The 12,991-nt window shown below is 39.5% G+C and overlaps 2 protein-coding genes across 4 annotated transcripts; one reads left to right on the forward strand and one right to left on the reverse strand.

Moving 5' to 3' along the window:
• Positions 1 to 291: 291 nt before the first annotated feature.
• On the reverse strand, positions 292 to 4,993 carry zc3h10 (zinc finger CCCH-type containing 10). Its single transcript, XM_086088093.1, has 3 exons — positions 4,814 to 4,993; positions 2,618 to 3,840; positions 292 to 1,584 (listed from the first exon to the last, which is right to left on the reverse strand). Exons 2-3 carry the CDS (start codon positions 3,719 to 3,721, stop codon positions 1,066 to 1,068), a joined length of 1,623 nt encoding a protein of 540 aa, XP_085944219.1. The 5' UTR covers positions 3,722 to 3,840; positions 4,814 to 4,993; the 3' UTR covers positions 292 to 1,065.
• Positions 4,994 to 6,364: 1,371 nt separating this feature from the next.
• Positions 6,365 to 12,324, forward strand: LOC147167131 (sorting nexin-6). 3 transcript variants are annotated; one of them, XM_086087433.1, is made up of 15 exons: positions 6,365 to 6,423; positions 6,615 to 6,951; positions 7,121 to 7,231; positions 7,941 to 8,048; positions 8,368 to 8,428; positions 8,539 to 8,663; positions 9,384 to 9,467; positions 9,551 to 9,625; positions 9,692 to 9,722; positions 9,928 to 10,015; positions 10,116 to 10,155; positions 10,244 to 10,330; positions 10,407 to 10,496; positions 10,676 to 10,741; positions 11,917 to 12,323. In XM_086087433.1, the coding sequence occupies exons 2-15, from the start codon at positions 6,946 to 6,948 to the stop codon at positions 12,049 to 12,051; spliced, it is 1,107 nt and encodes a 368-aa protein (XP_085943559.1). In that variant the 5' UTR covers positions 6,365 to 6,423; positions 6,615 to 6,945; the 3' UTR covers positions 12,052 to 12,323. The 3 variants fall into 3 exon arrangements, with proteins under 3 accessions (XP_085943559.1, XP_085943558.1, XP_085943556.1); XM_086087432.1 differs by lacking the exon at positions 6,365 to 6,423 and having other exon boundaries at positions 6,427 to 6,951; XM_086087430.1 differs by lacking the exons at positions 6,365 to 6,423; positions 6,615 to 6,951 and adding an exon at positions 7,002 to 7,035 and having other exon boundaries at positions 11,917 to 12,324.
• Positions 12,325 to 12,991: the final 667 nt, after the last annotated feature.

Below are 12,991 nucleotides of genomic sequence, written 5' to 3' on the forward strand. Positions count from 1 at the left end.
AGAATTACACTCAATATTTTGCATGTCAAACCACAAAATGTTTTAAAAAAACAAAACGCATTTTTGTTATTTAAACCTAATCCAATTTACCGGCATTAATTCATGTGTGTTGAGACAGGCGGATGTCGTGCTACGGTGGAAGTAGAACGTATTAAACAAAGTTTATACAATGCGACTCCACCCTTTAAACTCAAAGGCAGACATGTTGAGGTATGCTTTGCTCCCGGTGATCTATTTATTTTGTGCGTGTGTGTGTGTGTGCGCGCGTGCGCATGACCACTTCTTGTTCAGTAGTGTGCGATTTATAATTTTATTCACAAGTCTAGTGCAAGTGTACAAACTTTTTTTTTTGGTGCAGAGGAAAAAAAAAATAGAAAAAAAATTACGTCCATTGCATTATTAGCAAAAACTAATGTAAATGGCCAGAAGTCTCTCTACTGCCCTCTGGGGAAGGGGTGTTGGGCGGCAGGTACTTAACTGAGCCGTAGTCTGATAAATCAAATCAGTAAAAACAACATGAAAGATAAATGTAAAAAGTAGAATTATAAGAAGCCATAATAATACCACAACAATAATAAAGGTATTGTTTTACTTAAAAAACAAAACAACCCCCCCCCCCCCCCATTTTTGTGTACTACTTCTGCTCAGGGTCACAGGTGTGCTGGAGCCTATTCCAGCTGACTGACTAAGTTATAGTGTATTCAACAATGTTTTTTGTTTTTTTTAACTCCCAAGAATAAACAAATACACATTGGTGTAATTTAAACAGGCCCGTGTCAAAATTCCCACGCAAAAAAAAAGGCATCAGTCTGAAACTAGCAGCCAGTGTCGTAAACTACTGGAGAATATACATCATATATCAATCAAAATATCTATAAATATTTCCGTTTTTTGTCAAATGATCAACCAAAAGAGAAACGATGAACACATTTAGTTCTTCTCGTATTATTTTACTTTATTCTTGTAATTAAACAATTTTAAATTTTGTCCTATTCTTGTATTGTTACATCATTTTTTTGTTTTCACTCCGGCCCGAATACAGTCCGGCCGCGTTATTGCCATTTATCAGGTAATATGAGGCAGAGTGGTGATCCTCATGCTCTGACTGACAATGGGGTACGACACCATGGGCGTAGTGGCATGGCTCATGGTGATGCCCGGCAGAGCCTGCGTCATGGACACGGCCACCGGCGCCACAGACACGGCCACCGGCGCCATCGAAACGGGAGGCACCATCCCCTGGGCGATGGTCTGCGCCAGAGCGGCCGACAGCGGTGTGATTTCGGGGTTGAGATGAGGGGGCGGCGCCGTCGGGGGGACAACATTGGTGGGGGGTGCGGCGGGAGCGCCGGTGGGCACCACCAGGTCCTGCTGGGTGACGGGTCGAGGCTGCAGCCCGGTGCTGCTCAGCGTGGTGTGGGTCTGGGCGATGCTGTGATTGTATGAGCTGACCGCGCCCACCGGGGCTGCCAGAATCTGCTCGGTGGGGGCAGGTGTGGAGGACAGCGTCATCACTTTAGCCTGACTTCGGAATTGGGCATTCTGATCCAGGAGAACTTCATTTGTGGCGATCAGGTTGGCAACCTGAGAAGAGGGGACACAGATTAGAAGCAGAGGTAGTTCTTGGTCAAAGCGCAAATGCTGCAATTTAGGTCGGCCGATCGGCTTTATTATTTATGTGTATATTTTATATATTTATTCATATACTGTCTACAAGTTCAGTACTTAAGTGCAGTCCACATTTACAAATTGTTCCATGTAAACATGAAGTGATAAAGCCACAGATTTGTTTGCATTATTGTTGTAATCCGATTTATGACGAACATGTTTACACCACAATTTTTGGTGGAATTTTGTAATTAGTTAACAATTTTAAATGAAGTAGAAACAAACTTTCATATTATTTAAAGGTTCATTTGCCGTTATTTTAGCACTAGCCCTTCCAATGAGACCAAAACATTTATGATAGTTTATTGTTGCTTGTTTGCTCATAAAAACTGTACATGGAAATAGGACCTTCAAAAAATATCCATATTAAATCAAGGGGTGAAAACCTGCTTCAGGTGATGCTCACTAGTCCATGTATTTTTCTAGACTTCCCATCTTACATAAAAAATGTGGGCATCCGCCAACGACGGAGAGACGGAAGTGCCCACCTCTGACAGGGTGTGTAGACTTTTCATACCCACTCTGTATATTTTCCATTTAGTGAACTAAAAAATAAAAATCTATGACCTATTTGCTCTAATCTGCCATGTACTGTTTATTAGTCTGGATTTCTTTTTTTGCTCCCATTACAATTTGTTAGAACAGAAAGACTTGATATAGTGAAAAACTACATTACAGCGTGCCCGCCTATTTGCGGCGTAACCTTGCTTACTGTTTGTGCGGTAAAGACCCGTTCAATAGAAAAGTAGCATTGGCACAATCATATGGTATCTTTAGGCTATTACAAACCTTTTGGGAGGAGGGGGGCATGAATTAGTCACAGAAATCTATTTATGACAGAGCTCGTCATAAATAGATGCCCAAAAAACTCTAAACTTTGTATTTATTTATTTCCCTCGTTTTAAATCTCTATTTCTCAATAGTAGTCTCCAAGTGCTCTCATTCTAACCTGTTTCTTCAACTCTTCCACTCTCTTCCTTAGCATGCTGTTTTCTTCCTCCAATAACCTGTACTCCACAGGACGTGTGGGCAACGCGGCCTGGACTCCGAGCTCGTAGTGGCCGCCCACGCTGCCGTCCGCCATTCGCAGGCCTTCCAACCGCCGCCTCTTGATCTGGAGGGCCGTCTGCTCCAGTGAGCTGTCCAGGGTCGCAGAGTCAAAGAGCCCACTCTCAAGTAAGGGGTCGTACACCGACAGTGGGCGCCTCTGTCCTGAGGTGCCTACTGCCAGACAGCCGCTCATTCCCGCCGCACCAACGCCCCCCACTCCTGCGAGGCTCGCATCTCTGCAAACGCCCAAGCTTGGGCAGCCCATCCCCATCATATTATTTCCACTCACACCTCCCACAAGTCCTGGAATCCCCACACAGGTTCCTCCTGCGCTCCCTCCAGCAACTATGCCACTTCCAGCATTCACCATTCCACTTGTGCCAGGTCCGATAACACCACTCGCTCCGACCCTGGCAGGTTCATATTCATAGTCTTTTTGGACATGGCGAAATTTACACTTATTGCCTCTCTGGCACTCCCCTTTCAAGAAGTCTCTGCAAATTGGGACCTCCCCTCTGCTATGTGGCAGATCCGTGGGGGAGAGGCCAAGTCGTGCTGCGACTTTCCCTCTCAGTGCAAGTGGCAGCTCTCCATTTTTCTTGTAATAGTCCTCGTCCTCTTTCGATCCATGAACAAAGCGACAGGAGGCGCGCAGGCACTCCTTATTTTGGTAATCATGGCAGAAGATGAATTCGTTCTTTTGCACCCCCAAGTCTGGTACCTCATTAAAGTCGGGATGCTTGAAGCGACAACGCTTCCCTCTCTTGCAGACGTTGCGAATAAAATCCCTGCACACCCCGTCTGCTGTCAGTCCAGCGCCTTGCATTGCTGCTCCTCCATTCCCACAACCACTGCCATTACCTAGTGCCCCTCCTCCTCCCATGCCACCAACACCCCCTCCTGACCCCCCTCTGCCCTCTGCAGTGCCCTGTCCTCCCTCCTCACTCAGATTGCCACCACTCCCACCCCCACCTGACAGGTAGGAGCCGTCCCGATCAGGCATGAGGAGAATACAGCACTCATGTGTCTGAGATCTGCAATGCCCTGGTGACCTTTTACATGCGTAGGGAAGAAGTAATGGATTGATTTTTTTCCCTTGGCTCCAGCCTTCCCCTGTTAAGCCTGCAAAACAAACATTAAAGAATTCAGACCTTTTTTTGTTGCGTAAAAAGACACAAAGGGTTGTCATGGAGAATAGATACAAGTCCTGTCACAACTCTGAACACAGCAAACACCGGGGCCACACTGAAAGGAAGATATTCAGCTGGCGCAGTTGATAAAGCATTGCTCTTTTATTAGTGTCCTTGGTTTGATCAGTCATAGATTTGAACAGTTTTTAACTCATTATTTATACCACAATCTAGGCTACTTATGATTAAAGTGTTACTTATTCCGTATTTGCACTACACACCTAGTGCTAAAACTTCAATATTACTACTTATGGGCGTCTTGTCACGGCCTATTATCTTATTTCATTCTGCATCTTTTATTAATTGGTCTTTTGACCACTAGATGGCACCGTCCGGTAAACAAATCCTAATGAAATGTCAGTACATTTGCCGGCACAATCGACTGAAAGTATTGATGCTTCACCTCACCGTCACGATTAATCAGAGCCTTTCACGGCAAAATAACACTAGCAGGGGAGTTGCCGGTCACGACAAAAATATCCACAATCCAAAAATCACATCCGCCCTCGTTACGCAAAAAAAGGAAAAAAAAGTTCCCTAGCTTTACCTAAGATGAACCGAACCGTGAATTTCATCCTAGTTACACTCCTCGTGACTTTACATATATGTGGTTTATACTGTCTTGACCAGCCGCCGTCAGGGCAAACATCACGATGCGGCCCGTGATAAACACAAGTTTGGCACCTTTGTTAATAAATAAAGTCTACAATAACATCATGCACATGGACATCGAGAAGCGCTATCAAACATATGAACAAGTTAAGATTCTTAGTGACATAACTCAGCAAGCATGTAAAATTGTTGCATTCATCTAGTTCTCGTACAATCAACGTTGGTTCTTGTTAGCTCGTGCTTTGCTAACATTAGCTAGACAAGTCTAGATGCTAGCTTGCCAAGTATCTTACCAAATCAAATAGATGCCGGCAGAATATCAAAGCAAGGGCTCCGCCACGCTGAAACGGGTTAACTGTGGTACACGCTAACTCAAAACGATGTTTTTACGTAGTAATGACCAGGTTGGAGTTTAAAGTCATTTGAGGCCTACGTGCTGTTCTGTTTTTCTTCACTACCCAGAAGAAAGCTCTTCTTCTGCCTTTCCCCCAAAGCACGGGCGTACATTTCTGCCCCCAGTGGCACAAATGATGAACTGCTCTGAAATAAGTTTTCGTATGCGGCGTAGTTTGTACTAAAAAGCCCCTGAGCTGTCAAACGACAACATACTGAGACACACAGTTTCGATGGTCAGTTAGGAGTACACAATAGAAGTCACGCAGCTGTTCGTTTTTAAATAATAAGAATAAGAAAACGTTTGCGTCCAAACATGGTAGCACAAGCCGGTGTGCTCCTACTCTTGTTGTCACAAGTGCTGTCTGCAGCCACAGCACTAATCAGAAAAAATACTACGAAATACTGGACGTGGAGCCAACAGCAAGTGAAGGCCAGATAATAATATATATTAAAAAAAAAAAAGGCTTTCCGCAAACTTGCCGTTATGCACCACCCTGATAAAAAACACATTTGCACGCCCTGTCATTTTAGCCACTAAAATAACGAGACCTGGCAAAAAAAAAATCAATAAAAAATAGCAACAAATCACAAGGTAATTGACACCCTATAAAAAATGTTGATAATTGCCTATATATTAGCATAGATACACGCCACAAATTACGCTTCCAAAACTCATAAATATCTATTCATACCCATCTTACAACATTACCCTTAAAAAGGAATAGATTATAGATTTGATTTGGAAATAATTTAGACTGTAACGTTCACTCACCCAAGGCTAAATTTAGCTCCACCCCAACATACAAAGATTTAGATTAATCCCCTTAAAGATTGACACAAATTATTACTTTTCTATTTTAGCACCATCTTAAAAAGTGGAAGTCAACCCAAATTTTTTTTGTACAAGTTGCTTGTGCCCACTAGTCTAAACACAGCACTCTGATTAACGTTGCCTTTGTGGCCTGAAAAGGACAGTTTCTCACTCAGGGCTCAGGTAATGACCAATCACAGCTCACCTGTTTTCGGAATTAGGTCATGTGACATTAGTAATCTGAGCCGTGACTGGTCGTTACCTGAGCACTGAGCAACGGTGATGTCATTTTCAGTGGACAGTAAGTGGAAAAATGCAACATAATATGATAAATACTTTTTTGGGGGTTGATTACCCCTGTAAAGGATTTCAAAAAGGTATTTCAGAAATGATATTTAAACGGAACAATGAACAACAACAAAAAACAGAAAATAAAAGGCCTTTTGTGCATGAACTTTAGATTGTTGTTTTCCCTCCATTTTGTCCCTAAGCGTACTCGCTGCTCTGCAACAAGAAGAGAAGGTGGCTCTATGATGACACTTTGGGCCATGACGCCTTCCTGAAAAACGAGGCGTCTGTGGACTGAACACAAGAGGACGAGGAGCGCTTTTTCTTTGTTTTTTTGGGACGTCCACAATCTTTTTGGTGAGATGGTCTTCCACTGGAGCTTCTTTCATGATGCAGAGGATGAGGAGGGTTCGCACTGTTTGGGATGAGTATTTTTTTAAACTTTATTTCAGTGTGTGTGTTTTTTTTTAAATATCCGCTACTGCATTGTCTGCAATAATAAAGTCGAATTGAACTCTTAAGTTAGTGTTTTGTCATCAGTAGCTCTATTGTACTGCCTCTTTTATTGAATCTCTTCTAAATTCAACCCTTCTTTACAGGTCACTGATTGGGCCGCCATGCCCCCTTCTCCCATGTGGGTGTGTCGAAAGTCAGAGTTACTGACTAACACACCATTTACTCCTTTTTCCCCATGGCCAGCACTTTAGATTTGGCACAGTTGTACTCCATTTCACATCAAGGCAGCGTGCACTTTGACCCCAAAGGATATCCTGTGCCTTCTCAGCAGTTGCAGTTTGAGCGCATTGCAGCCAGCTGACAAGATCTTCAGAGTTTTAATGCACATTTCCCCCTGCGCAAATAAGGACTTATTGGCATTCTTTGAAGCAGGAAACAAAGCAGGCTGAACACATTAGCTCAGAAGATTTGACGATGATGGTAAGTTCCTCAAAATGGTCTTTTATGACAACATCGAGAGTCATGTGACAACCAGTTAATGTGTCCAGGGAGCTTATGTGGACAGTAGGTTTACTGTTAAACAGAATACTAATAGTTATTGATTCACTCAGGAGTTATTTTACATTTTAACTAAAATTTTATTTGACAGGAAGAGGTGAAAGAAGAGGCGCCTTCTCTGAGTGTCCATGGTCATAGCATTAAGGTTACAGAGGTGCTGCAAGATGGTGATGGATATACCTTTCTAATTGTGTCTCAAAAAGTAAGAAAAATTACATAACTGCACCAGAAATGATCACATTTTTAGCAACTTCTTTTGATTGCTACAAGGTCAATAAAATCAATACGTTAACGCCAATAAACAAATAAAAGTCGTGCTGGCTCGGCACATTTCGATCTGGTGATGCTGTCCTAGACATTTCTGTTGAACAACAAATATCTGGAGATAGGCTTTGTTTTCTTTGCGCTAATGGGTTGTGGGCCTGGAACAGGGCCGTAGTCATGGGCAACTTTCAACCCTGGTCAAGAGACTCTTTTAGTATGAAAACCTAGAAAAAAATTATTGTAATTTAGTAATTAAAAAAGAAAATATAAAAAAATTAGAGGCGTCAGACGATTCCATTTTTAATTGTAATTAATCGCATGATTTCAATAGTTAACATTTTATGTCTGTTCTAAATGTACAAAACATTTTTTCTAGGTTTTCATACTCTTGTTAACAAAAGTCGAAAACAAATGTGAAACTAGTAGAAATAGTTCAAATTAATTTTTGACGTCTATAGCCATCAATGGCAGTGAATGAGTTAATAATACACCTCTACAAACTGCAAGTACAATAATAAACATTGTTAAATCAATACTGCTCTGACAGTGTTACGCCGTTAGCCCAAAATTACCTTTACAAAGGAATTTAGCAACTGCTCTTGGACTGCAGGTGCACTTAATGTTGTGGTCTCTCTTACTGGCGCTAGCTGTCTGGGACCGGGGAGTACCACGTGGACCGGACTTATGAGGACTTTGAATGGCTGCAGCAGAGCTTGTTCACTCAGGAGGATGTGCCAGGGATACAAGGAGTCATAGTCAGTGTTACCTTGATTTCCAAATGTCCTTTTATCTGCATTCAGAGTATCATAGCTATAAATACAATCAAGACGGCAAGTACGTTTGTGTTTTCCTAAGTCAATGCAGCAGAATCATATCAAGTATATTTTTTATTGTGCAACACTTTTGGAAACTGACACCAGTTTGAGTATTGTGACATGTGTACATGTTGTCAAGTCATATGTAGCTTCCATTTCCATGAAAGGCACAAAATATTTAAACCAATAGCAAACATTCAACATTGTCTTTGAAAACAATGAGTCATTGTAAAATCATTTTCCTATTTTCCCCACCAAGTTTCCTCCACTTCCTGCAAAGGCGCAGATGAACGTAACAGCAAAAGCTGTGAAACAGCTTGGTGAGTAAATCTGGACGATGCTCACATATAGGACTAAAAATCCTCAAAGCATCCTACTAGCTGCTTCTCTTGAAGTAGTACAGTACATGAATGCAAAGGGCTTTCTGCAGGTTTCCTGGGGTTGGGGGAGTTGCGGCCATACTGTGCAGCACTGGAGACCTTCCTCCACCAGGTGGCAGCACACAAACTACTCAGAAAAAACAAAGCTTTGGCGATCTTTCTCACCAGCGCTGAAGTGAGTAGGCTACTACACTTGCACGATCCAGTCAGCATAAGTACAAGTGTAAGGTTTAGAAATGATTAAGATTTAAATTAATTTGTTAAATATATATTTACTTATACATTTATGTTTCAATAATTATTATTTACACATTCATATATTTGTATATATATATATATATATATATATATATATATATATATATATATATATATATATATATATATATATATATAATAGTGGCTGAATTGACGTGTTAAATCTGCTGTTCTGGTTCACTTGTTTTTAGCTGGAGTTTGCTGGCTCCTGATTGGTTAGTGTTGGTCAGCTGATGAGTGTTCAGGAAGTGTTGCGCTGTAGCTGCTTGTGTGACGAGTAAATAGCTGTACCTGAAAAAAATCCGTCTCCATACTCCTTTCTCATTTTATAAAGAGTGTTCCATTAACCACCAGCGGACCCTCACGTTACACAAACAAAAGTGTGGATTTATAATTACAAATATAATAACACTCAACGTTATAAAAGTGTTTGTCTTTAACTGCTCTATGTCATACTGAGAGCAGTTTCTAATATTTAGTTTTTATGGAGCTAAATATGGTAACCACATTGACAAACGTTGTTATTGTTGTAAACAGTATCACTTTTGTTGAAAAAGGAATTCTGTTTTACCAAGACTGGTGTAAGAATCAATAACATACACGGTAAAATGCTGTAATTCTGCTTGTATATATGCAGCCGCCAGGTCGACACAGAGCCAGAAAAAACATTTTCAATCGTTTGAGTCAAGCTGTGGAAGAGATGAGAAAAGAAGGCCACAAGGTTCTCAACTTGGACTCTTATGGAATTGAAAGCATCTCAGCCAAACTGTGTTTTTCTAACCGTGTCTTTGATTGCCTTTGCAGGATGTTGATGAGTTCTTTCAAACCAAACGGGACCTCAATCTCTCTTTAACCGGCAGCACTAAAACTGCAGTGGATGTAAGTTACAGCCAGATACACTATTTATGTATTTTCTTTTTGTTTATGTTATTTACTTTCCTGCAGAAATTCCTGGATGTGGTGCTAACTGAGCAAAGTAAGATCATGACACACATCTACCTTAAGTGGGGATAAAATAAAGACCCGTTATTTATTTCAAATGATGTATTTTAGGTGAATTTTAAAAAAAAATGTAGTGGAACAAAATTTTGTGCTTGATTTATTATTATTTTTTTAATAATTCTTTAATAATCCACCTTGACACTTGTTTTCATGCTTGATGCCATCATGTGTTGGTACAGAAATAGCAGTGGCCTGTGGGCACTTTGCAGCTGCCCTGCATCTGTGTGTGGAATCAGATGATGATCCTGACAAAGCGTCTTTTTCTAAGTAAGACTGCACTGGTCTCAAGACCGTCACGTGAAACTTTGCATTGAAAAGTTTGGTTAAAAAATAAGATGGCCTAATTCGGCACTCTTTATTCATATAGGATTTGTGTAAAATTATCAGACATCTTTGAGACAATGAAGGTAATTTCTACCTTTTTAGCCAAAAAACACACACAATATATGGTCATTATGAAAAAAATGTTTTTGTTGAAATGTTTTTGACATGTAGAAAAGTATGACAAATACTGCTGACAATGATGTGAGCACTCTCGGACTTGCCCTGGATCTGGAGTCACGCTATCAGGAAGCAGAAAAAGTATGTCACATATCTATGTGTAAATTATAAACTTCTCTTTGGTTTTAATAAGTCACACTGATCTATTTCGTTTCAGGAGATGCTTTTCAGGAGGACCTGTAAACTAGTGGAGTTAGAAACTGCCATAAAGAATGCAGAGAAGGCCAAACCAGTCAAGAAGGCCTTTGTGAGTATCTTCGTCCATGTAGGACAATGACAACATTTGACCAGCAGGTGTCAGTAGAGTAGTGCTTGTACAAACGTGGCAAAACGTCGAAAAAGGGCTCCTTTATTTTTACGGGCATATATGCTGTTTATGTTGAAGGTGTTGTTGCCTAATTACGACCCACTCTTCATGTTCAACAGTTGGAGGAGGTGAAGAAAGCATCAGAGACAGAGTTTAAGCAAGTCTGTGAAGTGTCAAAAGATGAGGTAAATCACCTAAATTTGACCTGTTGTATATTAGAACGTAGGGCTGTGATATTAATCAAAATTCAATTACAATTTCAATTATTACACTCCACAATGACAAAATCGGCATAATCGTAAATAGGAATAAAAGATCATTATAATACAAATTTTGAGTTGTTTAAATGTATATATTTGCACCTTTTTTTTATTTTAAAATGACAAATTTAATAAATCTTGTTTGGTCCAAAATGATCTTGCATAATTACGTTTAAAATAATTATAATTATGTTTAAAATAAATGTATTTGTCTTTTAAATTTTTTTTTTTTTTTACATGTTTAAACATTTTCTTGTTTTGTACAAAAAAACAAAAAACAAAAGATTGTCCTAATCATTATTTCAATTATTACCAAATTCATCATGATTAATATTTTCTTCATAATCAGCCCTATTAGAACTACGGGTGTCAAAATTAGTGTGTTTATTTTGAGTCAATTAAAAGTTCCTTTAACGCCACAATTTTTTTTAAATGTGTGATTAATGACTGCCCCTTACTTGGAAACCCTGTATAATTCCAGCCTCAACGCAGCAGACACATCTATGTCAAAATTTTGTGGTAATAAATGTAATAATAATAATAATGCATATATTTGTGGAGACTAGGGTGAAGTTGTATTTTACAATTTAAAAAAATGCAGAATTTCACAAGTTACTTCATGTTAAAGATTAGATAGCTCTTAATATGAAAAGAAAAATGCACTGAGCTCTCACCAATGTCTTGCAAATGCAATGATGCCATCTAGTGGCAGAAGAATGACAACACAAATCAATATCACTCGTTTTTTACAGTACAGTGGGCCTACATCTTTGTAATTTTAACTCAATTTAATGAATTATTACTGTACCAATGACTAAAAGATGCAGCCATATTTCTATTAGTTTAACCTTTTTTCTACTTTTATAATATATTTTAACAAGAGTATGAAAACTTAAAAAAAAATTATTGTACATTTGTTTTGTACATTTAGAACAGATATAACATTTGTGATGAATCGTGAGTTAACTTATATAACATTGTGATTAATTGTGAGTTAACTATAAGTCATGTGATTAATTACAATGAAACATTTTAATCACCCCTAATTAGAACATATATGAATTTTATTGTGAGTCAGAGTGGTTTGTTTTGTGTTACAGATTGAGCACTTCGAGAGCGCTCACGTGCAGATGTTGCAGAAGGCTCTGGTGATGTGGTGTGAAAAGCAGCTCGACACCGCCCGGGAAATCGCTGACCAGTACGACCAGCACCTCCAGGCCTTCAGAGGGATGTGACGTCCACGTGCACGTTCAGTATGTTTGAACATCGCATGTCACTTATTTGCATTGAAGTGTAAATGACACTCAATGAAAACAAATATATGCTAATGAGAACAATTCAAAGCGAGATAAATGATTTGCTGTCAACTTTCTACACTACTTTTTTGTTTGATGTTATGATGCCACCAAATAAAGTGACAAATTTCGCATTGGTATGTCTCACTCAGACCATTAATTCATTCGCTGCCATTGACGGCTATTGATGTCAAAAATTCATTTGAACTATTTCTATTAGTTTAACATTTTTCCCACTTTTGTTGACAAGATTATGAAAACCTAAAAGAAAAAAAAATATTGTACATCTCGAACAGATATCAAATTTATGATTTTCATCGTAATCAATTGCATGACTTCACGAGTCAACTCACGATTAATCGCAAATTTTATATCTGTTCTAAAAGTACAATAAAAAAAATATAGGTTTTTATACTCTTGTTAACAAAAGAGTAAAAAAAATTTAAACTAATAGAAATAGTTAAAATTAATATTTGACGTCAATGGCAGTGAATTAATTAATCAGTTGCACGCTGATTTCCTCTCATTTTTCAATCCTGTTTTGTGTGAAGAATGATATACCTCGAATTTGTTTTAAATACACCATTTCCCCCCGAAAGCTCAAACTAAGACACACCTCGGCTCGTAAGCTCCCCGCTCATGTTTGCGAAGGACTGCAGTGTGCCTCAGAACCACTGCCTGCTCCATCTCATCTGTTCTGGGTCTGCAATCTCTCCATTGGGTGAATTAGGTGGAGTGGTGGTCCATTTGTGGGGGCGAATGAGAAGGAGATAGATGGCTCCTCTCATGAGACGAGAGGGCAGAGAGGAAGCTGGAGATAAAGGATAATCATCTCACTTAGTGTCCAGAGTGCTTTTCTTCCCCTTGTTTAACACACCTA

This window comes from Leptonotus elevatus, chromosome 10 (assembly GCF_054856555.1).
Source record: "Leptonotus elevatus isolate MCC_2025b chromosome 10, RoL_Lele_1.0, whole genome shotgun sequence".
NCBI classification, from domain to species: domain Eukaryota; kingdom Metazoa; phylum Chordata; class Actinopteri; order Syngnathiformes; family Syngnathidae; genus Leptonotus; species Leptonotus elevatus.